At 43.6% G+C, this 27,685-nt stretch overlaps 1 protein-coding gene and 1 long non-coding RNA gene across 2 annotated transcripts; one reads left to right on the top strand and one right to left on the bottom strand.

Annotated features, from left to right (window-relative positions):
* On the bottom strand, positions 1–20,476 carry TMIGD1 (transmembrane and immunoglobulin domain containing 1). Its single transcript, XM_080826894.1, has 7 exons — positions 20,401–20,476; positions 12,827–12,930; positions 10,480–10,758; positions 7,657–7,932; positions 2,151–2,254; positions 1,091–1,131; positions 1–116 (listed from the first exon to the last, which is right to left on the bottom strand). The coding sequence occupies exons 2-7, from the start codon at positions 12,906–12,908 to the stop codon at positions 113–115; spliced, it is 786 nt and encodes a 261-aa protein (XP_080683020.1). The 5' UTR covers positions 12,909–12,930; positions 20,401–20,476; the 3' UTR covers positions 1–112.
* LOC308357373 lies at positions 18,904–27,579 on the top strand. Its single transcript, XR_013968190.1, has 4 exons — positions 18,904–19,028; positions 23,249–23,367; positions 24,230–24,330; positions 26,454–27,579. It is a non-coding gene; the product is annotated as an uncharacterized lncRNA (long non-coding RNA).
* The last annotated feature ends 106 nt before the right edge of the window (positions 27,580–27,685 follow it).

Below are 27,685 nucleotides of genomic sequence, written 5' to 3'. Positions count from 1 at the left end.
GACAATTTGACAGGAGTGAATTTAATAATAGCAATAAATACAGATGGGACTACATAAATCAAGGAAGTCCTGATCCAAACTTCTCGTTGTGTGAGATGGTATCTCAGCTTGCTCATCTGAAATGAACCAAGAAATCAATTACAATGACGGTCATGGCAATAAGAAAAAAAATCAAAACAAAATTCATGCTCTCAGAAAGAACACCTTTGTTCTTTTTACCCACTGCTTACTTCTCCAAGGCTGGAGCTGACAGACTACAGGAACTGTCACAGAGAAGGCAATGTTAAGAATGAGGGGTGAGTGACCCCGCTGTGAAGGAGAAAGCAGTATTGCTTCCCCCAGGGTAAGCCCTCTCAGCCATTTACATTAGGTGGCAATACAATGCAGGCACACAGCATTAGCCCAAAACTTCCTAAGTGGACAGCAGGCTTAAGACCAGTGGTAGCGGGACACCTGGGTGGCTCAGTCAGTTGAGCGTCTGCTTTTGGCCCAGGTCATGATCCCAGGGTCCTGGGATCGAGCCCCGCTTTGGGCTTCCTGCTCAGTGGGGAGCTTGCTTCCCCCTCTGCCTGACGTTCCCCCTGCTCGTTCTCTCTCTCTCTGACAAATAAATAAAATCTTTATTTTTTTTATTTTTTTTAAAGATTTTATTTATTTATTTGACAGAGAGAGAGATCACAAGTAGACAGAGAGGCACGCAGAGAGAGAGGGAGAAGCAGACTCCCCGCTGAGCAGAGAGCCCAGTGCGGAGATGCCCAAGATCATGACCTGAGCCAAAGGCAGAAGCCCAACCCACCAAGCCACCCAGGCACCCGTAAATAAAATCTTTAAAGAAAAAAAAAAGGGGGGAAGAAGACCAATGGCAGCAGTATTCTCAGTCCTAGGCAAACTTCCAACCTAGCCTCACCTGTCTTCCTCTAAAGTGGAGGCAGATTCTCCTCCACCCTCTGTTCTTGTCTGAACCTCTTCACCTCCAGCACCTCCCAACACCTCCCATCTAAGGAGGAGTTTGCCCAGGATGGGCTTATGACACATGCCACTACTCCCATCTGCTTCTGGGAAATCGCTGGCCCCAGCCCAGAGTACTTACAGAGCCGTGTCTCTTTGAGGACCTTCATCCTTCATGCACAGCTAAAAGCAAACACAAGGGCAGTGAGTTTGCCTGCTTTTCTGAGGCTGTAGATAAACATTTTGAATGCACCAAAGTGGCTCAAGGGATAAGAAACCCAAATGGCTGTTAATCTCCTACCAAGAAAAATACTCATCCATATAGAGATGGCTAGAAATACAGACACCTCTGCACGGGTGCAGGTCTTACGTCTTTGGCCATATTAATTATCTCTATTGAACCTACAGAGATGTAATTCTTAAATCAAAATGCTACTAGGATTCTTAGGTAGTTAAATATTTCTTTTTACTCTCCTTTTCTTTCTTCCTCCCCTCCCCCACCCCGGAAAAAAAAATTTGTTTTGCATTGGCACCAGGGGGTGGGTGAATTTCTTCTTGGGAGACGTTGTTGCTCCCAATCACACGCAGTTACCATATGTTTCAAGAAGCCTGCGTCTTGCTGTGTAACTGACAAGCCTAGACTGTACTGGGCTTTTCTTACAGGCTTCCTGCCGTATTTGCTTCCCTTTGGCACTGGAATAACTGGCGGAGCCAAATGCATGGCATTAACCTATGCACACACATTCGTTGCACCAAGCTAACCAACAAGGTGAACCATGCAACAATTCAAGCTCCAACCCTCGGGTCGCAGGGCCTGTGGCTGCCCTCAGAAGTTGAGCAGCAAGGGCCATTTTTTTCATGCAGATCTCTGAACCCACAGCAGATGTTTCTCTATATATTTATTTATTGTACCGAAGGTACCATAGCAACAATAAAGGAGAATTTAAAGGGAAGAAAAATCAGCCCTCAACCCCCTGCAGCTATTTTCACCTGGGGTTTGTCCCGATGAATTTCCATTCTTTGTTAAAGCTGTCCTCAGAGTATTTGTACAAGTTTTACTCCTTTGAGCAGCTTCCATTTTAGATCTTTAGAGGGAACAGAGTGTCCAAGTATGGTTCCCAACTCCATAGTCACTTAGACAGCTGGTTCTCTGCCTGTGTTTAGATGACTTTTTACCCACATAGTTTAGAATACTTAGATACCTTCATTATTCTTTTTCTTCTAGCAATCAGTCCAAAGCACAGCGTCAGAAAGACCACAATACACGCAGCAATAATGGGTTCTATTGGCATAGCCACAGTTCTATCTGTTGGAAAGGCAAACACAAGGAACAAGAGCTAACATTTATATGAGTCTAGTTCATATATTTCTACTATGTCCCTGCCATGGTGCCTTATACTTAACCTCTTAAAGCCTTCAAACAACCCAAGAGGTAGGTATTGGGCCCTCATTTTATGGGTGAGGAACCACTGACCCAAAGTCACAAGCTAGTAACCAGCAGAGATAGGCTTTAGATCCATTACTTTGGAGAAGGATAATTTATTGTAAGGGGAATAACTCCCCCAAAGCAGGTAATCAGACCATTTTTGTGCTTTTTCTCATCCAAATTTTGGCCACACAGAAGGCAGAAATAGGCTGATATCAATGGTTTTCCCTGCACTTTAAAAAGTGCCAAAGATATTTGGAGGTATCTCCACGGGGGACAAAAGAGGGAAGAAGGACTTAAAAGCAAGAAGAGAAAAACTGAGGGGTGTTCAGCTGGCTCAGTCGGTAGATCGTGCAACTCCCGATCTCAGGGCTGTGAACTTGAGACCCACGTTGGGTATAGAGACTTTAAAAAATAAAATATTTTTTTCTTTTTTAAAGACTTCATTTATTTTTTTGACACAGAGAGAGGCAGCGAGACAAGGGACACAAACAGGAGGAGTGAGAGAGGGAGAAGCAGGCTTCCTGCCAAGCAGGGAGCCCGACACGGGGCTCGATCCCAGGACCCCGGGATCATTACCTGAGTCGAAGGCAGATACTTAAACACTGAGCCACCCAGGTGCCCCTAAAAATAAAATCTTTAAAAAAAAAAAAAAAAAGGAAGAGAAAAGTGAAAGAGCCCACTGGACTGAGGGGAGAGAGGCCTGTGGGCCCGAGAACAAGTGTTGTGATAATACCCCAAACAGGGACAAAACGTTATACAAGGGGGTTGCATGGTGCCCTGAGGGAAGTAGGACTCTAAGCTCCAGCCTTCCCAAATTTGGAAAAGATGTTCATACCTTTCTAAATGACATGGAAGAACAGAGTCTACTTCTAACTTGGGCTAGAAAGAGATCGGCAGCAATCATGTCAGCTAGAAATGAAAACCCATCCCCTCGTTTTCTGAACACCAGGGAAACCTAGAGATAATTTTTTCATCAGGCACTGTGGGTGAAGTTCCCAAAAGCCTATGAAAATATTTGAGACCTGGAAAAAAATTGGTTCCAGGACGCCTGGGTGGCTCAGTTGGTTAAGCATCCAACTCTTGCTTTCGGCTCAAGTCATGATCTCGCTGTCGTGGGATTGAGCACCACATCGGGCTCCTGGCTCAGGGCAGAGTTGGCTTCAGATTCCTTCCCCCACCCCCTCTTCCCCTCATGGCTTGCACTTTCTCTTTCAAATAAATAAATAAAATCTTAAAATATATATGTATATAGGTTCTAAAATATGAAAATAAAGTGGCAAAATTACTCAAAATTAATAAATGTTTAAACATCTATAAAATGTAACTTTGTGTCAACTATAACCCAAATGTTTAATAATAATAATAATAATAATAATTAAACCTTAAGAACCAAATTAACATCTTATTTATAAGATTCAAATGTATGCAAGTTACAAACAACCTTTCAAAAATTTCACAGCAAAAAAGTATACTTAATGTGCTTCATTTTAATACGTTTGCTATGATATGGGATGAAACTTTCAAAAGAGTGCTTAATTAAGATCAACAAAGATATTTAAATGACCCAGTCTAAGACCCTGGATTCACCCTAGGAGGGGGAGGGGGCTCCAATCTTGGCTAAGATAATATTTTAGGAATTTATAGGAAATAAAAAGTGTGTTATTTATCGTACAATTGAGTTCATCTATTGAGTGTAGTCAAAACATTTTTATTGAACAACTACTGTGCAGTAGGTTGTGCTCAGCCTGCAAAAGATAGGCCAGACATGGAAGGCTCCTGCCTTCAAGGAGCTCACATTCTAGTCGTGAAGACAGACATTAAACAAACAAAAACTACAGATTGAGATCAGTGTTATAAAGGACACGGGTTCACATGATAGTACACGAGGGGCAAAAGATGGGAAGGAGGGGAAGAGAAGAGTTTAAATAAATCTCACTTCAAAGCCCAAGTCCTCTATTCCTCAATATTAGAAAATAGGGTTTATCCCCCCATAACTGTAGGACACAATAACCACTTACCTTTTACTTGTTTTCCTCTTTATTATGTGTCCAGTTCCTGCTCAGGGTAATTTGGGGGAGTACGTAGATTAAGCATCCTTTACTCTAGCTCTCTTTTAGCTGTTACTAAAAATTTTCTCATGGGGCACCTGGGTGGCTCAGTGAGTTGGGGCCTCTGCCTTCGGCTCAGGTCAGGATCCCCGGGGTCATGGGATCGGGCCCTGCATCGGGCTCTCTGCTCGGCGGGGAGCCTGCTTCCTCCTCTCTCTGTGCTTGCCTCTCTGCCTACTTGTGATCTCTGTCTGTCAAATAAATAAAGAAAATCTTAAAAAAAATTTTTTTTTTCTCATGAGGGTGTGAGTTGCACCAATACTCTGGAGAAATTCTCTTCCGTGGGCCTTCTTGTTAGCTAGCCCTGAGAGACACCAAACGGCCCTCACCTTCTTAGGGACCCCTTCCACTTTCAGTGCCAAGGAACAATTGGGGAAAGAAATCAGAAATCAGCCACAGACCTGAATATTTTTACCAAGCTGAATAAAATGAAGCCACTCCTGGCAGCTTTCACTCCATAAACAAGCTGAAAACTGCCTGACCCACTGGCTCACTTCAGATTCCAAGTTTCCCATGAGAGTGGCTTTGGCAAGTATAAGTCTAAGGCCCCTGCATTCACCCTCAGAGGGGGAGGGGCTCCCATCCTGGCTAAGATAGTATTTTAGGAATTTGTTGGAAATAAGAAGTGTACTGCACTTCTCCTGCTGTCCTGTTTTACTCTCTTGGTATTTTTTCCCTTCCGTATTTATTAGGGCAAGATAATCCCAACACACAGGCTACACCCTTGTGCCCAAGATCCATGGTTTCACTGCACCTACCACGGCCTCATTTAGAAACCACCCTACTGAACAACAAAGCCTGCCCAGGCTCACCGCAAGCATATTTAGCCTGAGCCCCAGCAGCAGAGCACTTAATGCTCTGAAGATAGCCCACAGCCAAGGAAATAATAGAGCGGGAAGAAATCAGAAAAACAAGTTGGTTTGGAAGAGCTCCATCCAAAACCCCACCCATCCAAGAGCCAAGTTGCCAAGCTAGCATCCTGCTCGACACATGAGTCATATGCTTTTGTTGTTGTTGTTGTTGTTGTGGGTTTTGGGTTTTGAGTTTTTTTTTATGGCACAGAGAACTTGTGATTCCTTCTCAACCAAGAGAGATGATATAATTCCCTAATCTCCGTGCATAATTTTCACAACCGGTTAGAATGCCGTGGCTGGAGGTGCCCACCAGCCATGCTTTGGAGGGGAGGTGACTAGGCAGGGCTTCAATAAGGGGCCTCCTCCTCCTCTTCTAGATCCCATGAGTACTTGGGTTATTTGTGAGTTTGGTTTTGAAAGCAAGCAGCCCCTGGGCATACCGTCACCGCTCTGCAGCACAAATTACTGGACAGGCCAGTAATCACAGTCATGGGCATTCAACTGGGTGGGTGTTCCCGACCTCCCCTTGAGAGGGAGGAAATAAGCCTGGTGCTCACATGGTCCAACACTTCTGGCAGGGGTTCAATTGGCTTCCCAGGAACTAGCAAGAAAAGCAATGTGTGGGCACAAGGAAGCAAATGACAAAGTGAAAAATGTTCTAACAAGAAATAAGAACCTCAGCTTGTTTGGCTGCTCTTAGCATATTGGCCTCGGACCAGGAAATGTGTGTATGAGCATTTCCGGCATCTGCGACTCCAGGTATCTTGCCTTTCTCTCTCTTTTTTATTTTTTTCAGAAAAATTAAATTTTATTTCAACGATGCACATTGTCCAATTAGAAGGAGAAGGGACTCATTACATGTAACCAAACTAAGGCGTTGTAACCAGAAAATTAACTTGGCTTGCCCGAGTTTGCAGATCACATAAACTGGTATGTTTCTCAACTTCATAATTACAGTTTTAACATGAAAGCAAACTTTAAAGATTTTTTTTAGTGTGTTTTTGTCTGTATATTCAGCAACTAAAATTGACAGTTAAGGGTCTTAATAAATGGTCGTTTCAAATTAAGAGAGATGTTATCTAAGAAAACTTAACTATGCTAACCAAACTTTTGGAATCTGTATCAAAAAGGAAGTTATTTTTGAACTTGGATTCATAGCAGCAAAGAATGAGTGACAAGCTTGATGGCTGCCAGTTTTCATCTCACACTGTCCTGTTTCAACATCGGAAAATTTTCAGGGCTGGGGCATTGTCTAAAGAAGTCCTCAAGACTGAACCCCCTCCATGGGTCTTTTCCACTGTGCTTAGACTGTGGCTTTCTTTACCCTGCTTCCAAGATGGTCGTTCCCATTCCAGTTATCACAACTGTGTTCTTGACTATTTCTTTGTGTGCTCCTCACCTCGAGGTAAGTATTTTTTTTTTAGATGTTATTTATTTATTTGACAGAGAGAGAGAGATCACAAGTAGGCAAAGAGGCAGGCAGAGAGAGAGGGGGAAGCAGACTCCCTTCTGAGCAGGGAACCCAAAACGGGGCTCGATCCCAGGACCCTGAGATCATGACCTGAGCCAGAGATAGAGGCTTAACCCACTGAGCCATCCAGGCTCCCCTCGAGGTCAATTTTTGCCCCAATCACCTATGTTAAGTGGAGGTGTGGGAACACTGGTCTGCGTTCCATTCGCTCTCTGACCTGGTTTCTTTCTACCATCTTCCTCGTTTTCTCGGCTCAGGTCCCCTTTCTCTTTTTGTATGAATGAGAAGTATGAGGAGAACACTTGGAAATTCATTTGTTCCCTGCTATTTATTTCAGGGGTGAAAAATCTGGGTAGGTGAGGCCTGAAGCCATGAGAAAGACCTTTTTACACCATCTTCCCCCTCCCTCACTGCTGCTTAGCCTATAGATTACAATTTCAAAGTCAGGAGTGATTTTAAAGATTCATTTCCTTATCTATCATTCTTTCTCTTTGTGTTTCTGACTTCTCTTTTTGTTTGTCATGGCTATAAACTCCAAAGTCCAGTTCCTACGAACCTTGTTGCCTCAGAGAATTCAGGAAAGGTACTCCTCCCTAAAAGCCAACCAGAATTGTCTTCCACCACTTGGTTCTAAAAAGGACCTTTGCCCAAAAGGCGGTGCTGTATATGGAGTGGGTATCCTAAATGGAAGAACTGGAGTTCTTAGCGGAAATTCCTTGGATAGGGATGACTCTCCAAAGAAAACCATGGCTATTCATCATAATTGTCATCATGATCTGTGGCCACAAAAATATTTATGAAAACCTATTCTGACTTTCTGCCTACTTTCCTTGAAAAGAGAGTTACCTTTGACGTTGAGGTGGAAGTCCTTGGTCTCCATTCCCTCAGATGAACTTGCAACACAGCTGTAGGTTCCATTGTCAGATTTCTTGACTTTGGTGATGGCCAGTTGGAGAGACTCACTTGTCTGATGGACTTGGTAATTTTTCTCTAAAATCAGGATGTTACTGTTTTTGTACCACATCATTTGAGCCTGGGGGTTGGATTTCACGCTGCAAACCAGCCTCACATCATTGCCTTCCTCAGCTGTTTGGAAGTCATCTCCACTTAGAATAGGAGCAACTGCAAGACTCAAGCAGGTGGGTTGAATTAACAGATAAGCAGTAGTTGACTGTCAACGTTCAAGATCTTCCTTCAGTCTCTCTCATGCAGTCGTTCGTTCATTTGACAAAAATTTATTGAGTACCTACTTTGTAACAAGCACTGGACTAGGAACCAGGGATACATTGGTAAATGATATATATCCAGTTCCAAACCTCATAGAACTTCTATGTGGTAGAGAAGATGAACCATGGAAAAACGTCCATAATAATGAATCTGGGGCACCTGGATCAGCCATTTAACTGACCGACTCTTGGTTTCGGCTCAGGTCATGATTTCATGGGTCATAGGATCAAACCCCGTATCTGGCTCTGTGCTCAGGAAGGAGTCAGCTTGAAGATTCTCTCCCTCTGCCCCTCCCCCTACTTGCACACACAAACTTTCTCTCTCTCAAATAAATAAATCTTTTTTAAAAATAATGAGGGATGCCTGGGTGGCTCAGTCAGTTAAGTGTCTGCCTTCCACTCAGTTTATGATCCCAGGGTCCTGGGTTCAAGCCCCACATCTGGCTTCCTGCTTGGCAGGCAATCTCCATCTCCTTCTCCCTCTGCCTCTCCCCCTCCTTATGTTCTCTCTCTCTCTCTGACAAATAAATTAATAAAATCTTTTAAAATAGTTAATTAATTATAAGTCTTTGCTCTCTGACCTTGAGAAAGTTACTGAACTGCTAAGTACGCTCAATTTCCTCATCTAAAAAGTGGGATAATACCTCTATCTGCTGTAAAGATTCAATGAGATAATGCCTGTAAAGAATTTACCACAGTGCTGGTCATATTATTGTGGTGCTGGTGTTGGTGGCCGCGGCAAACACAGTGGTTTTGAGGTTTCCTTACCTCCTCTATTTTTGCATTGTATCTAACCAAATTTGCCCTGGCCACATTTAACCAGTGCATACTTGCATTTCCTCGGTCATCCTCTAAAAATAGTGTCCTCCTCCCAGAAGGTGCTCCAATCATGGCAACTTTGACATCTATGGAAGCTGTGACCTTCTGAGTCTCTCTCATCCCTCTGCGTGAGCAAGTCCTTACTCCCTCCATGATAAGGGCAGGCATAGAGACATAGATTTTGAACACATTTCTCTTTGCCAAATAATTCCAACCCTCTTCCCCACCGGGGCGTTCCAACGTCTAGGAGGAGAAATGGTTGAGCTGACTCTTTTTCTCCTCTCTGCCCATTGCATTTTCTGGTTGAGGTGCGGAAGAGTAGTAAAGTGCTTGAAAAACGACGGGCGGTAGGAAAGAGAGGTGGAGATGAGGAAAAAAGGAGATGGATAATCTGCACACTGAATAATTAGACCCTGAGTAGGCTGTGCTATTAATAACGCTTTCAGAAGAATGACATTTTGTTGCTCTTTGGAATGAGCTTGAAATTCTGTATCCATATCCAAGGAGCATGTTAGATGGTATTCAGAGATGTAGGAAGCTGCTGGAATAGATAACAGAATTACCAAATGTACTATAGGGCCTGTGGACATGTCCTATTAGTTTTTTTTTTTTATTTAACTATTTACAGAGTTAATTTTGAAGACTGTCAGCTATACCTGGGTATTCCCTTTTATAAAATTAGCACATTTCTGATAAAGTTAAGGTCCTCTTTGACTCCATCTTGTTCACTTCCTGGCTCCCCAAAGAGGCTCACTGCTGTGAGTTTCACGTAAATCTCTACAGCTGTTGTTGTTTAAACAAGGTTTTTTATACACATACTGTACCGATAGGAAATACATCATATTGTTTTAGGAGGCTTATATAAAAGACTCTATTCGCTCGATGGCTTGCATGTTTTTGAGATATACCCACGATGAACCACAGAGATCAAGCTCATTGTTTTAGAGTGCTACCGTGTGATACAGGACTCTTTGATCATTTTACTTGATGGGGATTCTTTTCTTTCTTTTTTCCCTTCTCCTTCTTCCTTTTTTTTTTTTTTTAAATTTTTATTTGTTAGAAAGAGAGAGATTGGGAGTGCAGAGGATAGAATCTTAAGCAGGCTCCACACCCAGCACAGAGCCCCACATGGGGTTCCATGCAGGGCTCATGGGGGGGTGGGGCTCAATTTCACAGCCCGGAGATCATGACCTAAGCCAAAATCAAGACTCAGTCACTTAACCAACTGAGCCACCCACACGCACCTAGCCAAACCAATTTTCAAAAGGTTATTTAACCCAATAGAGAAATGGGTGAAGGACATGAGCAGGTATTTCACACAAAAGAAACATGAACAGCCAGTACATTTATGAAAGGGTGGACACCCTCATTCTTAATTAAGAAAATGAAAGTAAAATTCCAAATCGGGCTGGCAAATTCTTGGAGTTGGAGGATACTCAGTGCTCATGAGGGCGTGGGGAGACGAGCACCCTCACGCACTGTTGTGGGAGCATAAATAGGGCAATGAGGCAACACCAAGCACACGTGAAAATGCACACACAGCTCTTCAGTCCCAGGTTTCAAGTACCGCTTAACACAGTGTAGACAACCGCGACTGGCTAGCGGCCTCTTCCCTCTCACTTACAAGTGACATTCAGCACCACTGAAACGGACACCGACTGGTCCCTCTGTAGCTTGCAGGTAAAGGTGACTCCGTTGTCGTTTTCGCTGATGGAAGAAACACAGACGGAACTGGAGTTGATTTTGTTTCCAGATTTCAAATCCACGGTCCCCTCTTCTCGGTACCAGAGAAGTTCTTCCTCTCTGGTGTGGTTTTGAACAGCACATTTCAGAGATTCTAGGGAGCCAGGCCGAGTGTTCAGGATATAGTTCTCAGTTTTATTATTCACGGTTAAAACAGAAGCTGGGAGGGCAGGAAGAAAGTATTAACCTAAAGTGAATGATCAAAACGACGTAAACGGGGGATTGGTTAAACGAATCACGTTACACCCGTACAATGAGATACTTGCGATAATTAAATAGTCTTATTGATCTATATGGTTTTACAAGGGGGAAAGCTCTGTAATGTATTATTAACTAAAAGAAGTTATGTTAAAAGCAAATGTTAAAATGATGGTTACCAGATTTTGCTCCACACTGGAATCACCTGGGGATCTTTAAAAACACATGGTTGGCTCCCACCCCCAGACATTCTGATTAATTGATATGAGTGCAATCTGGGCATTGCATTTGCAAAATGCCTTCAGGCAATTCTAATGTGCAGTGAAGTTTGAGAACTACTATGCACAGAATTACCGCATTTACACACACACACATGCATGGATGTACACACACATGCATTTAAGAGTAGAAGTCTTGGAAAAAATTTCAGTGTGTACACTGAACAGGATTGGCAAAAATAGAGAAAAACTAGAGAAGTGCTTTCTAGACATTAATTGTTTACTTCAAGGGGTTGAAAGTGGCAAAGGAAGGGCGTGGGAGTGAGGAAATACAAATGAAAAAGATTGATAGCAACATTGAAAAATACTTAGGACACAACATTAGGTGAATAGGCAGAATGTAAATTACGTCTCTAGTAATTACTATGAGTGTATAAAAATTGAATATGCAACTGAATACGGGCAAAAGCTGATTTGAAAAGGTTTCCGATTAGGTAATGGGATTGTGGAAAATTTAGTCTTGCATTTCTGATGTTTGAATATTATTTTGGCAGTGTAGTAAAATAATTGATGTTTAAACAGCTGTGGTCTGTAGCACAATCGAGTTGTTGTGCGAAGGATTATCAGGATATATAGCAGCTGGTTTCCATCTGATTTTCAGAAATCCATTCACTGTAACATACCAGGATTTCAGTTCTTACTTCCCTAGTTCAGAAGCAAGTAACAAAAGCTAAAATTGACTTTAACTGCACACACTTGCCCCCAACATGACATTTGTTAATATAGTCTGTAATCGTATGAATTTTTCCTTTAAAATGCATAAACTACTGGTGAAAATGATGTGATTGCTGCCTAGTATTTTTTAAAAATCTGGAAGAATATATATCAAAATGTTGTTGAGTGGTTATCTCTGGATGATGGGATTTAATTTTCTTTCTTCTTTTTTCTTTAAAAATTTTATTTATTTATTTGACAGAGACACAGTGAGAGAGAGAGCACAAGCAAGAGGAGTGGGAGAGGGAGAAGCAGGCTTCCTGCTGAGTGGGGAGGCCAACAGGGGGCTTGATCCCAGGATCATGACCCAACCTGAAGGCAGACATGTAATGACTGAACTACCCAGGGACCCCTATTCCTTTTTTTTTTTTTTTAACTAAAACTTTTATTTATTTGAGAGAGAGAGAGACAGAGGGATAGACACAGAGAGAGAGAGAGAGAGAGAGCACGCACACATGTGGAATAAAATAAAAAACATGCTCATGACAGAGGGAGACAAAGAGAATCCCAAGCAGACTCGCCACTGAACTTGAGGCTGAGCCTGACACAGGCTGATCCCATGGAATCAAGAGTCAGACGCTCAACTGACTGAGCCACCCAGGTATGCCTTCTTTATTCTTTTATATATTTCCTAATTTTTTCTGCAAGGACTGTATATTGCTTTTAAAATTGGTGTTTGTGGGGAAAGGGGATCTACTTCCAGGTTGGGGTAGAGAACAAATGCAGAAAAGATTTTCTTGTAAGTGGGAATGCTTACATAAACAGCAGAGTGTATTTTGGATATCATTAGTAATGAAATGCATTAAAACATAGAAAAATAATGGCTGTGGCTCTGGAGAGAATAGAATATTTACTCTGTCTTATAATATCAGAACCATAAAAATATTTTTCCATTTAATGTCTTATCATGCGGTCTGACTCCTCTACTCTGAGCCATACCAGCTGTGTATTTGGTGATTTGGATTTTCCCAGTGCCCGCTGATCAGGTTTTAATTGGCAATGTTTATTTACAAAGAGACCAAAGGAATATTAACTTACTTGTCACCTCACATGGCAGAAACAAAATCACTAATAGAAGAAATCTGCATGTTCTCATGAGGCCACTGACGTTCCACGACATCTTTAACAAATTTACGTCTGATCTGCTGGGGGAGAAAGACTGTAGTTGGTTCTGTACTTTGGTCTATACTGAGTTTATGAACCTTCCTCTTGTCTATTATGCATTTAAAATAAAATCCCAGATGAGTCATCCCAGCTGTACTCTTTCTAGTTTTTAATTAAACAATCCTGTTCTGATTACTGAGTTCAAAGTACTTTTAGTATTAGGGATTTTTTTTTTTTTTTTAAGGCAAGAAAAAGAAAACCACAAGGAAATACTATAGGGCAGCCCCGGCAAAGGCAGAACCAGTCTTCCTTGGAGAAATTGATAGGATGTCATTTTAACAGAAAGAGAGAAGAAACTTCTTCATTCACAGACAATCTCTACTGAGCTGCAGTAATTCTGATTTTGAAAGCCTCTCTTGGACCAGTGTTGTAAAAGTTGCTCTCTGCTAAAGAGAGTTTTTGAGACTGTTCCAAATCCCATAGACTCAGATGGTTCATACCTTAGAAAAGACTCAGCTGCCACATGGTCTGTAGTCTGAATCACATCAATCTCTCTGCTTTCCCCCATCCCACTACCATCATCCCCCTTGGAATACATGTTCCATTTAACCCAGTATAGACTAAAAATAATAGATAATAAAGTCCTCCTTTTTTTTCCTTCTATGCCTTTGCTGCCACTAGCCCTCTCCCTAGATACTTTCCACTTCATCTGGGAAAAACATGGATGTATTACTTCCTTTCAAGAGTACCACTATGAATATGGTAGAAACACATGTTGAATGCTTTCTATGCAACAGGCACTGTGCTGAACAGTCTACAGATACTATTTCAATCTCAGTGAAATCCCTAACAGCCCTCTTGAGATCACTGCTAAAGGTTTGGAAAGACTATATAATTTGCTCAAGATCCTGAAGACAGGAAATGTCCGGGCTAGGATTTGAACCCTGGACTTCCAAGGCCAGGGCTCTTAGGCACTCTACTGAGTAGACTGATATTCTCCTCCTTTAAGAAGCTGCCATTAATCCTTTCTGAGCCTTGGCCTCTCCATAAACATTAGCGACCTGAAGTTTTGTCCCCCTAATACAAATATTAACCTTCAAGAGCTGGAATGTAATTCAAATATTAACCTGCCTAGGACTTCTGTAGGCAGGCTCTCCTCCTCCCCATCCCAGGCCTGTCTTGACAGAAGCAAGCTTCATTCTTGTCAGACTCACCTCTTCTGACCGGCAACCCTATGTCAATATTTCAATAAGATACCATTAGTACTAACATCAATTATTTCAGGATGCCTGGGTGGTGCAGTTGGTTAAGCATCTGCCTTCAGCTCAGGTCATGATCTCAGGGTTCTGGGATTGAGTTCCACATCGGGCTCCCTGCTCAGGGGGGAACCTGCTTCTCCCTCTCCTCCCTGCTTATGCTCTCTCTTGCTATCTCTGTCTCTGTCTCTTTCTCTCAAATAAATAAAATCTTTTTAAAAAAATCAATTCTTTTGTAATTTTAAAACCTTGCCAAAAAAGATTTCTATCATAGTACTATAACAGTGATGATTTCAGAATTTGGTCATTAATAGCCTTTTCCCAAGCACCGTCCACTGTAGGTGCCTAATAAGATCTGAGAGTGTGGGCTCATTAGCAGACCATACCCGACCTATTAATTAAGGAGGAGGATTAATTTCTCCCCTTCTCTTCCACCATACCAGACAGCATCCTTTCAAGATGAATTTCCCTTACTTGTTTTTAATTTTCACAACTTTCTTTTTTTTTTTTTAAGATTTTATTTATTTATTTGACAGAGAGAGAGATCACAAGTAGGCAGAGAGGCAGGCAGAGAGAGAGGGGAGGAAGCAGGCTCCCTGCTGAGCAGAGAGCCTGATGCAGGGCTCGATCCCAGGACCCTGAGATCATGACCTGAGCGGAAGGCAGAGGCATTAACCCACTGAGCCACCCAGGTGCCCCTGATTTTCACAACTTTCTATACAAGACAAAGATTTACTGCTTACCTGCTGAGCTCTGAAAAGCTGACTTCCTTGGCCAACTGTTCCTTCATCTGGAACCCTGAATCCTTTCCCTGTTACCATCCTTATACTACTTGAATTTAAACACTTTATGACAGTAGGGTCAAGTCAGCAAAATAAATTGGGTTCAAAGTCTGTTTCTTTTTATGGATTCTTAGAGAAGACACTAACTAGGAAAGACATCTTCAGATCTAAGTTTTCATGTGTCCCTCACCTACTAGGTGAGGCCAGAGATTACCAACAGGGATATAATCATACCAGGAAAACCAGGAAAACCTGACCTTGTGCAAAAATGTGTAGCACATTTCACCGAACATTGCCATGTTCAAGTTAGATAAGGCACCGGGCTTGGGTTACCAGTGGTAAGTAATACTTTTCCAGCATGATTTAAGTTGTGGAATCTTCCAATATTTCAACTGCTGTGAAAACCAACCCTTTCCTCAGATTTGCCCCCTTACCATTCTCAGGCTGTCAGATTATCAAAGTTATCCAACTTGAACATGGCGGCCAAAATAGTGGGGAGCCTGCTTCCCCCTCTCTCTCTGCATGCCTCTCTGCCTACTTGTAATCTCTGTCTTTCAAATAATCAATAAAATCTTTTTTAAAAATTTCATTCAGTCATTTTCTTGGTAGTATTGTTATTGGTTTTATTACTTGAAATTACTTTCTTTATAGTGCAGGATAAACATATTTTTGAGTTAATAATATTAAGAATCAAGAATTTCCCTGCATCAGGCTCTCTGCTCAGCAGGGAACCTGCTTCTCTTCCTCTCTCTCTACCTGCCTCTCTGCCTACTTGTGATCTCTGTCTGTCAAATAAATAAATAAAATCTTAAAAAAAAAAAAAAAGAATCAAGAATTTCAGGAGTGCCTGGGTGGCTCAGTTAAGTGTCTGCCTTCAGCTAAGGTCGTGATCCCAGAGTCTTGGGATCGAGGCCCACTTCGGGCTTCCTGCTCAGCAGGAGGGAGAATCTGCTTCTCCTTCTCCCTCTATCTCTTCCCCTGGCTTGTGCTCTCTCTCTCTCTCTCAAATACATAAATAAATAAATAAATCTTAAAAAAAAAAAAAAAAAAAGAACCAAGAGTTTCAGTATAAGAGAAAAAAAAAGACCTTACCAGAAAATCAAAGAACAAAGTAAAACACTATAATGATAAACAAAATTGAAAATGATTTTTAAACATGCATTTTTTTTCTAGGTGTACAATCTGGAATGACTAGAAACATTACCAGTCTAGTAGAAAAGAACACTCGCAGTACTTAGAATCTGGGCTTTAATATCATTCCTCATGACAACGAACTAGGACTCCTTGAAGAAACAGCTGATTTTGGGTCTGGTGCAGGAGAAGTAAAAGGTGAACCAAGGAGATCTTAAGACAGAAGGAAAGAAAGTTTTTGAAGACTAATGAGCTCCTATAGGACAGGGAGAAGTTTTATCCCTTTGAGACCCTCACGTGTTTGGGGAATCCTTGTGTTACACTCTCAAGAATCAGCAATTTGAAGGGAACTTTTTTATTGGTTAAAGAATATGTATATTTATGGTGTCATTACTCTGAGCTATACAGTGGTTCCTTGCTAGCACTATCATTCTCATTTATACAAGAATCGGATAAAAGAAGATTTATAGTTATCTGTGTAAGGACCTATTTTAGCCAGAGCACTTCCATCCAGGTTAAGCAATAACCTTGTTGTTTAACCCTTAAACTGTCCCTGCCCCCCTTCCCCAGGGGACTTACTTAAAAACAAGTCCCGGAAACCAATCCCAGGTGACAAAGCCCAAATACAAGGGCCGGTCAGGCCAGGTGGAGACATCCGATCAGTAGGGGGGCTCATACTGTCTCCCTAGTTACCAAGGATATGGGCCCCACCCTTTGGGCACCTTTTGGGTGCCAATTCTGACCAAGGTGATAGGCTAATTCAAATATCTACTAGGGTAAATTGTATTTCAATTGGTCACCTAGCATGACTGTGCAGCTTTCTCTGTGTATTACAATTTCATTGGCCACCTGTGCGTGGCCAGGCCCAACCACATGGCCTTTGCCCTTAAAAGCTAGTCTGTGAAGCAGAGAGAGGCCGCCCTCTCTGTAAGAGGTGCGGCCCCGAACGTTCGGTTTGATTCTTGATGCTTGGCGCGAAATAAAGCTTTGCTTGACCTTCGCTTTGTATCAGTCTCGCTCCTTTAATCACGGACCCATTATTGGGGGACCTAACAATCTGCACATTTTAACACGATGGTGAAGCATACCAGAGATCTGGGACTTCCACAATTATTGAACTTCCGTGAGCCTCAAGTTCTTTGTCAAAGCAATAGGAATAATCATAGTGTCCTCCCTTCAAAGTCACTATGAGGAGTAGGTGAAGTGAAGCATGTGAAGCAGTCACACGGGAGGCTCTTAATTAGCAGGAGCTATCATTATTACTAAGATGGGCTGAGCAGGACACAGCCTCAGTATATCGCATTGTTCCAGAAGAATCACAACTGAGAGTGGTTTCTGTGACTGACTTGCAAGCACCATCTGAAAGGTTTGGAGCTTGCTACTCTGTGGATCTAAGAGCAGTGTGTTTTACCATCATCATTTGGAAGTGAATTTAGCTAATGAACAGATGATGTCTTGGTTCTGGGTCCCTCCGGGGCAGACTCTTAAGACAGCTGCTTCGGCTACAAGTAGTAGTTTATTTAAAGGTGATCTCAGGAAGCACAGTAAGGAAGCGAGGTAGGGAAGGAAAGACAATAAAAGTCCTTCCAAGAAGGAAGGACAACCAATAAAGGGTGTGTTAATGAACAGGTTAGTGCTTGGGGCGACTGTCACTAGTAGGCCCTTTGACATGCTCTGTAGAGCATACCTGAGAATCAACTCATGAGGGGAAGGAAGCTTGGGTGTATATCCACTAACTTCTTTCCATCATTGGTTAAGGAACACTCTCGGGGTACTAACTCCCCAAAATCTCCAGCCCATCCTATGAGGGCCGAGTACACTCTTTGGATCCTGTCATGAAGGTTCAGGGAGAGACACTCAGGAAGTCACCTGTTTGCTATATGGGAACTGTTGGCAGGTGACCTCTAGGCAGACCAAGGCCATTTGGGCAGGGCACCAACACCAAATTCTATTTCTAAATGATATTAGGAAATAATGGTTAATTATTCTTAGGTGTGATAATGGAATTGCAATTATGTAGGAGAATGTCCTAATTCTTAGGAGATACCTGGTGAAATATTTATAGGTTAAGTGTCATGAGGATTGCAAGTAACTTTCAAACAATTCAGCCAAAACAAACACACGTGTGCACACGCACACATGAGCAAATAATAGCTAATATTCACACCTACTGAATCTAGAATCTAGATAGGGTTCAACAGTTACTCAATTTTCTGTATATTTGTATACAGTAAAATTTCCATAAGTAAAATGTTGAGGGAATGTATTTAATAGATATTTATCCCCTATGAGCTGAGTACTCGAAACATTGGGAGGGCCAGTGCCATCCAAGCCAATATGGTGTCTTTATCACGAACAAATAAAAGACTGGACTTCTCAATTCACTCTCCTGACATCTGTGGAAAATTGCTTTACTAACTATACAAATCTATGACGTCTACAAGATGTATGGTGCTCCCTCAATTCCACAACATTAAGTGGGTATTCCAAGAGATACGAAGATGTGCAAAACAAAGGTCTCCGTCTTGAAGGGCCTGACGTTCTAGAAGGGAAGGTTAAAAATGGCTAGGAGCCAGGTAGAGTGCCCTCAGTGCTGGAGAGGGAGTTCAGATTTTTCAAAAATGATATCATGGCGCCCCCTCTGGAGAGTCAGAGAAGTGATGAGATTTGTCCAAGGTCATAAAAGTCATTCCTAGAACATTCCGCCTTGCTATAACTGACAGAAAGGGGAAACAATTTTGCCATAAAGAGTGAAGCCTAGTAGTTAACCATTAAGCCTAAGTAGTTTGCCTGGTTGGAGTATTAACAGAGTCTAGGACTTGACACCTCCCACAAATAGCTCAGGCCCAGCGGGAGAGGAGAGAGGCAGCCCGGAATCTGGAAATTCCCGGGAATGGAAACCAATCTGCTCCACATCAGGCCGCGTGCACTTCTGGACAGAGAAGAACTGGCAGCCTGCTGATTTCAGTGAGCATAAGAAACACCTGGGGAGGGGCGCCTGAGTGGCTTGCTCTGTCTTCAGCTCAGGTCATGACCCCAGGACCCTGGGATTGAGCCCCATGTTGGGCCCCCTGCTCAGCAGGGAGTCTGCTTCTTCCTCTCTCTCTGCCCCTCCCCCCTGCTTGGGTTCTCTCTGTCTGTCAAATAAATGACCAAGTTTTTAAAAGGAAGGAAGGAAGAAAGGAAAGAAGGAAGGAAGACCAACCTGGGGAGTCTTCAGGCACCTTTCCTTCATCAGTTCTGTTGAGACTCAGGATTTTCATCTTTAATAGCCTACCAGGTGATTGACACAGTGTTCCGGCTTCCCATTTCGAGAACCACAGTCTATGCATCAAGGGTTGGTGAGAGGGATGGAGGTGGAAGGGCCTCAGCTAAGGGGAACCTGCCCAGAGTATCGCCTACCCCATGGCAGGCACTCAAGAAACATTAGTAAAAGGAGGGGAGGGAGGAAGGGAAGGGAGAGAAAGAAAGGAAGGGAGAAAGAGATGGGAGGATCCCCACTTGAAGATAAATTGGGGGTGCAAGTTGGGTGCTCCCCTGGAAGAGAATGTGTGCCCAGGGCCATCTGTGGGAGACAGACTCTGTAGGTACCTGGACCTCATGGTGCCTCGGGAATGAAGGGCAGGAGAGGGAACCAAGCAACCAGCACGTAGGAAAGGCATGAGAGGCACAGGTTTTACGCCATTTTTAACCAGGGCCATTCCCTAAGGTCTTTGAGGCACAGCCTTCACATGTGCCGTCACCAAGCTTTCTGTGACAGAGGCAGCAGCTCGGCAAATGGGTGGAGGGTTACAAGCCAGGAGGATCATCTAGCTGGTCACTGGGAATGTGCCGAAGGGTTTTTGGTTTTGTTTTGTTTTTTTTTTTTTTTTGAGATTTTATTTATTTATTTGACACAGAGAGAGAGATCACAAGTAGGCCGAGAGGCAGGCAGAGAGAGAGGGGGAAGCAGGCTCCCTGCTGAGCAGAGAGCCCGATTTGGGACTCCATTCCAGGACCCTGAGATCATGACCAGAGCCGAAGGCAGAGGCTAACCCACTGAGCCACCCAGGCGCCCTGCACTGAAGGTTTGAAAGTGACAGAAAAGCTAGAAATCTGGCAGTCACAGTCTAGCAACAATAGAGTGGTCCTTTGAGCAATGCAAAGGACCCAGTGTGGTGACTTTTCCATCCAGGATCTAACAGTGTCCTACTCAACTGCTTAAACTCAGCGGTGCCTGACAGAACACGTAACTCTTGATCTTGGGGTCCTGGGTTCAAGCCCCACGTTGGGTGTAGAGATTACTTTAAAAAAAAAGTAATAATCTTTTTAAAAATTAAAAAATAAATAAACTCCTTACCCTCAGTCATGGGACTTCAGAGTTCCTAGCTTAAACAGTGATTAATGATCCTGTAACGTCCCAGTCTCCACTAGGATTCCTTCACCACTGACAATCTTCGATCTTAAATCAAGACCTCAAGGGCCACCTGTCTAGGGTTGCCAGATTTAGCAAATAAAAATACAGGACACCCTGTTAAATTTTAAATCCAGGTAAACAATGAATATCTTTTTAGTTTCCGTTTGTCCTGTGCAACCACTGTCTGTTAATTCATGACAAAGCCAATATTTGGGGTATAGTTGTACTTTAAAAAAAAAAAAACCTGTATTTATTTGAAATTCAGATTTAACTAAATATCCTGTCTTTTATCTGGAAATCCTACATTTGTCTACCCTTCCTTTTTTTCACAGATGAGGAATTGGTGTTCAGAGAGGTAAAGAGATTTGTCCAAAGTGACACAGGGGTTAGAATCCATTCAGGATTCCTGGCTGTCCCACTGAATTCTCATCCAAATGCCTTACTTCAGAGTTCAACCTTGGCTTCTTGAACCATTATGGATGTGCCTTAACGTCTCGGTGAAATTCCTGAATTTCAGGCCAAAAATGCGCGTGCGGATGTGTGTCTTGTGTGTGCAAGTGCACGCAGTGATTTTCCTGAGCAGATGGTGTCTGCCTTTTAATGAATTTCTCAAAGGAGTCATGATTTTATTTTATTTTTTAAGATTTTATTTATTTGACAGAGAGAGAGAGATGGCAAGAGAGGGAACACAAACAGGGGAAGTGGGAGGGGGAGAAGCAGGGTCCCCGCTGAGCAAGGAGCCAGACATGGGGCTCCATTCCAGGACTCTGGGATCATGATCTGATCAGAAAGCAGACACTTAGCCACCGAGCCACCCAAGTGCCCCAGGAGTCATGATTTTAAAAACGAGATTAAAACCCATGCTTTCACAGTATTATGCTCCACCTTCAAAATGCAGAACATCTGTTACTTTCGACTGAGGTCTCATTTCTGCTTCCCCTTTATCCCTTTGCTCCCTGGCACAACACTGGACCTGGGTCTCCCTAGGAGAGGAGTAGATTTTGTCCACTAGTACAGCAAAAAATATCCACTCCGTCACCTCAATGCCATAAGATGTCATCCTACCCTCCACATCCTCCTTATACCAAAACCCCCAATTCTTCTGATCTGTTCTCTATTTTCTTTGTTCTACCTCTTGGAACGGACAACAAAGGGTTGACCAGAACACCTTTCAGAGAGAGAGGGAGAAGGTAGCAGGGATATGACCTTTGAGACTGACCACTAGAGGTCCTTTCTCATCTGCAGTGATTTTGAAGTTCGTCTGCTAGGGGTTAGAGAGGGTGTTTCCTTGGACCACTGGGGAAGGTCTCAGCCTGTTACAGGCGTACTGTTGTAGTCTGTGCCAAGCACTGGGGGGAGTAGTGGTGTGATTCAGCAAGAGTGGTGTGGCATAAAATGGCTTCCTTAGACGTTGGATAATGTCTTCCAGCATTAGGCTCGAAGGCAGCGTTTTGAAGCAGCACAGGGTTTGAAGCTTCCTCCTCCCCCACAAGGGAAACACACACACACACACACACACACACACACATACACACAGGACATCCTGTAGCTCACCGTCACCAGGCAAACGTCCAGCTTTCTTTGGAGCATAGTCTAGCTACAGAGCCATATTTACTGGAAGCAAATGAAGCTTCCGCTGGAGACCCTCCTTCGCACAGGCTCATTCTAAAAGCCCGGCCCTAGTAGCTTTATATTTATAAGGTTGGGTTCTTTTCTTTAAAGGTGGTCCCCCAAGTACGTAAATGTCAGGCCCCCTAGAGTCTGGATATAGCTCCTTCGACTTTAGGATACAGGATTTGGAGAGGAAAGGGGCCAGGGGCCATTTAAAAGGGAGGTCACCCTGGAGACTAATGAGGGAGAGTTTCCTGTGAGAGGAAGAGGTTCATACATGTGTCAAACAACAGGGCAGCCACTTAGTTTCCAAAGAACTGTAACTGTGGAGGCACCAGAAGTGAGGGAATTCCCTCTCGCCTGCCTGGAGCTTTCCTTGGCCTGTGGGAGCCTACCAAATCTTGAGGGGCAGGGTGGTTCACTGACCGGCCTGTAGCATCCTGTTGGCTGCTTTCTGAATAAACAAATGGTCTTGCCAACCATTGTGTAGATTTGTGGTGGGGCAAAATACTCCAGTCCCAGAATTCCTACGAGTTGTGACGGGCCATGAACTTTACAAAAGAGTAACTAATTAATCAGGGTTGAATGAACAATGAATGCTGTTGGGAGATAGAGATGGATTCTGGAATCCAGATTAAATCAAGATGCAACAACTTCAGAAGCAGGTGAGCGTAAGGAGTCGAGAGTTTCTTCTGAAAGAGAACAGAACTGGAAACCTGCAGCCAGCGATGTGGTGGGACGGACTGGTACCCACAGGTAGGAGCTGACCCAGTGCATTGCTTCCACTCTGCATTCAGTTACTGCAACCCAGTATCTTGAAATCAGCCAGGCTGGGAGTATTTACACCATTGAAATTGGCAACTGCTGCAACTCAGGGGTCCCCCAACCAGGACCGGTTGTTCGATAGTTACCAGCATATCACTGCCTGTGCTCTACCCCTAAAACCTCCCCTCACTGCCCTCCCCCCAAACTGACAGATCGCAGAACCTGCAAGCAGGCCACCCTGTGTGTGTGTTTGTGTCTGGGTAAACACAAAAAGGATCACATTTGTACATTTCCCCTTCATAGTCAGCTTGGATGTCAGCGATCCTCCTGGCTCTGTATTGACATTTTTAGTGTTTTTCTGCTACTTACATGCTGATGCCAGACGGTGATATCTCTCTCTCCTTCTCTCTCTTAGGTTCACAATTTTCTCTCCCTTACATCATGAGGCTTTCGGTACATCAGGGACTAAGTAGCCAACTGTGAAAGCTTCTGAGGCAATAATATAGTGAGGACGGCAAATCACCTGAGCCATCCGTAAGTGAGCCGTGCAGACCATATCAGCAACTTGCACAGTATCATCCAAATGGAAATTATGTTAATATTTGGTCAGTGTTCTTTCAAGATGCAGGTTCTCACCAAGTACATCCTGTTCCCCTAGAGCTCGGAGAAATTTGAGACGAGCATCTTTGGGTCAGATGGACAGAACCCAGGAACATTATGTCACTTCTCGGCCTGAAAGTCTTGAACTGCAAAATATTACATGGGAGACATGGGGAGGGGACTGCCATTTTCATGTCTACTTTGGGCAGATAATCATGTAACGAATAGCCTTTGAGGAGATCATTATTATCCCCAATTTCCAGACAAAAGAATGGAGTAGTATATTCAAGGATATATAGCTAATAATGAGGAAGAGAGAGAACAAAGTGGTGAGGGGCAGAGAGAGAGGAAGAAGCAGACTCCCCACTGAGCGGCGTGCCTGACATGGGGCTTGATCCCAGGACCCCAGGATCATGACCTGAGCCACTCGGGTGTCCCCCAAGGCAACTCTTTTTAGACTTTTACTATTTTTCTGATAGTCACCTTAATATCTCTATCCTTAACCAATAGGCTTATTAGCAGAATGAGTGTAGTGACTTTGTTCGGTTTGTTTTATGTCTGTATCCTCAATGCTTTAGGACATCATAAATATCTGTTGAAAAAAATACCATCTTTTGATGTATCAGTTGGCTTCCTGCTCTGTAAGATAAGGATCTGGTGTGCTAACAACATTTCCCTTTCACCTCCCCCACTGCTTCCCATTAAGGCTTTATCCATAAGTTTACTTCCTCAGCTAGTAACCTTTGTAACTCTAAGTAATGCACAGATTCCTTTATCTCTTATTCCACAACTACAGATAATACTTTTGGACTCCAGCGTGAGGGTCCTGGTTTCACCACAGTTCTGCCTGACTTGAGGACCCACAACTCTTCCATCCCGATGACCACTTCTGGGCCAGTGAGTGTCTCTCTGCCTTGTTTCCGAAAATATATTTAAAAAATAATGGGCACCGGGTAACGGATTTTGAACTAGAGGTGTTCTTGGGCCAGGGTCAACAAACAAAACGGCCTGAAGATATCGGAGTGAGTTTATCAAGCTAAAGTTGAGTGTAGTCCAGAAGCATTAAAGAATAGGCGCAGGCCGGAATTCTGATAGCCGGTTATAATTGGCTGAAATCCTCCTATGGCCTAAGGTGAATTCCTGCCCTTTCTTTAAAACAGGACTTGCATTTCACACTAGGAATGTGATGGGCCCAAGAAACCGGTAGATACTCTGGGTTCTATCATCAGCACAAAATACCCCAGAAATGCCCCCACCCCGATGTTTGCCCAGAGTCAAGTTATTTCCTTGGCAAGTGGTGAAAAGGAGTGGGAGCTGGGCATAACCCTGGCATAAGCCTGGATGTGGGTTTCATTAGAGAAAGTAATTGACACCGAGGAGCAGAGGCCATGAAAGGAAAACAGACTTGGCCTTTGTTTCCTGGGGCCCTCTGGCTGATATTACACACACAACGCAAACACTGTCCATGTTGGTGCTTGATACGGAGTTTTTGTTTGTGCCCAGTCCCTGCCTTCTTCCAGAAGACAGCTTCACTTGTCTTTTGTTTGTACTTCCTCATCCCCAGCAAGTCCCACTTGTTCTTAAAGGTACCTGCTGGCTTTGCGTAGCTGAGTTAGACAAGGGCTTGACCTACACATCTGGAACCTGGGCTTGGGCAACACCCAGGACAGGTGGCAGGAGAGCTCAGTTCTGAGCCCCACAGGCACCTGTTGGTCCTGCTATCTAAAGAGAACTCCAAGGGGCACCTGGATGGCTCTGTTGGTTAAGCAACTGCCTTCAGCTCAGGTCATGATCCCAGAGTCCTGGGATCGAGTCCCACATCAGGCTCCCTGCTCAATGGGGAGTCTGCTTCTCCCTCTGACCCTCTTCCCTCTCATGCTCTCTCTCACTCTCTCTCTCAAATAAATAAATAAAATCTTTAAATAAATAAAAAAGAGAGAACCCCAAGAGGGGCACCTGGGTAGCTTGTTCGGTTGAGCATATGCCTTTGCCTTGGGTCATGATTCCAGGGTTCCGGGACTGAGCCCCACATTGGGCTCCCTGCTGAGCAGGGAGTCTGTTTCTCCCTCTGGCCTTCCTTAGGCTCTCTCTCTGTGTCTCAAATAAATAAATAAAATCTTAAAAAAAATAATAAAAATGAAGAGAACCCCAAGGACTAGCCCCTGTCCTACAGTCCAGCAGAAAACGACCCCTCTCTGCAGACTGCAGAGTTGCCTGTGGGAACCTGGCAATGTTTGCTTGATCTCTTTGCAGACAGGTACAGATAGTACAGATAGTACCTGCCTGCTAGAAGAATATCATAAGAAGTAGTGGGGGAGCTCAGGTCATGGCAAGATGAGATTGGAATTGTATACATTTAGGGTCTGGACTTGAACAAAGCCACATCATTAGTTTGGACTAGAATCAATTAGGAGTATCAGAAAAAAACTGGAAATGACTTAAATATGCAAATCTATTTCTCTCTTATATTTAAGAAGTCCAGTGATAGTCATCCCATGATTGGTAAGGTATGCCATGGTATCCTTCTTAATATTGCTTTATCCTGCATGGCTTCTATTCCCAAGGTTCTCTCTCTCTCTCTCTCTTTTTTAAGATTTTATTTATTTATTTATTTGTCAGAGAGAGAGCATGTGCACAAGCAGGGGGAGCAGCAGGCAGAAGGAGAAGCAGGCTCCCCGCTGAGCAAGAAGCCTGATGTGGGACTTGATCTCAGGATCCTGGGATCACGACCTGAGCCAAAGGCAGATGCTTAACTGAGCCACCCAGGCGTCCCTGCCAAGGTTATCTCAACATGGCTCCTAGACTTCTGGTCGTTGGATCCATATTATAGCCAACACAGAGGAAAGAGGGCAAAGCAGGGCTTTGCTTTCCTTTAAGGCTGTTGCTTGGAAATAGCTCATAGCTCATACGAACTACTTACATTGTTCATACTAACTACTGCTTCTCTGTCATTGGCCAGAACCTGGTCACGTGACCACACCTCCCTGCAAGAAGCCTGATCATTGTTGTTTTTATTCCAGGCGGTCATGTGCCTAGCTAATAATCAGGGATTTTGTTCCTCGGTACAAAGGAAAATGGAGATTGAAGAACAACCAGTCGTCTCTCGTCCCTGATGGAGCAGATCAATATGACATTCACTGCCTCCATTCAGGCCGCTCTTATTTGGGTTGACTGACCTAACCAAACATTACACATGTTTGAGAGTCAACTTCCAAGGATAAAGATGAAGCGTTGTCTCAGGTTGCACCTGCTCCACTGACCTCTCAGGTCAGGGCAGACCAACTCCATTTGAGGAATTGGGATAATTAGTATCTCAATGTATTCTGGCTAAGAAGGCATTCTATCTAAAGATAAGTTTTGTCCTTGCCACAGGAAAAAAGAGCAGTAGGCTTAGGCCTGTCCCACCACACAGCCATGCCAACTGAAGGAGGCAGGGGGAAGCATCTCCAACAGAGGTGTACCCAAGGACACTGAACTCCAAACTAGGATTTGATTTAGACCTTGCACCTGTCTTCAATGACTAACGTGGTGGGTCAAGGTATGCCTTCTGGTTCACAGAGCACTGAGAATTCAGGCCATGCCAGTTGGAGGAGTAGGGGGCTTCACTGACCAAGACCTGGTGAATCAAGGGGCATCCCTGGTCCAGGTAAAGCCATACCTGTGTGTGGTCACTTCTCCTTGTGTGTGAGCAGAACTCCTTGCCTCATTTCTAACAAAGAGAATATGGTGGAAGCTTTGGGATGTCACTGCTGAGAATAGGTTACAAAAAGACTATGGCTTCTGTGTTGCCCTTTGTCTGAGCACTTGCTGAGGGTATCCAGTTGTGGGATGCCCTTGGGGAGGTCCACATGGCAATGAACTCCTACCTTCAGCCCACAGCCAGGAATGATCGACGCCTGGCGAAAGCCACATGAGTGAGTGTAGAAATAGATCCTTCTCCAATCAAGCCCCGAGAGGACTGCAGCTCTCACCGATAGCTTGACCACAGTTTTGTGAGGAACCCTGAACCAGAGTCACCCAACTAAGCTGCACCCAGATTCTTGCCCTGCAAAAACTGTGACAGCATGCCTATTGTTGTAAACCGCAGAGTCTTGGGGTACCTATTTATGCAGCAATAAATAATGAATATAAGTTGTTTACATCTTAAATCCTGCAAGTTTACTCCCATTCTCAACTTTTTAGACTTGTTGCTATCTCAGCCGCGACGTGCCAGGTTCAGGCCATGCAAGAATGTGAACATAGAGCTGAGATA

Source organism: Martes martes, assembly GCF_963455335.1.
Source record: "Martes martes genome assembly, chromosome: 16".
Classification (NCBI taxonomy): Eukaryota; Metazoa; Chordata; class Mammalia; order Carnivora; family Mustelidae; genus Martes; species Martes martes.
The sequence above is the reverse complement of the archived record's forward strand: the minus strand, read 5'-3'. Positions and strand labels throughout refer to the sequence as shown.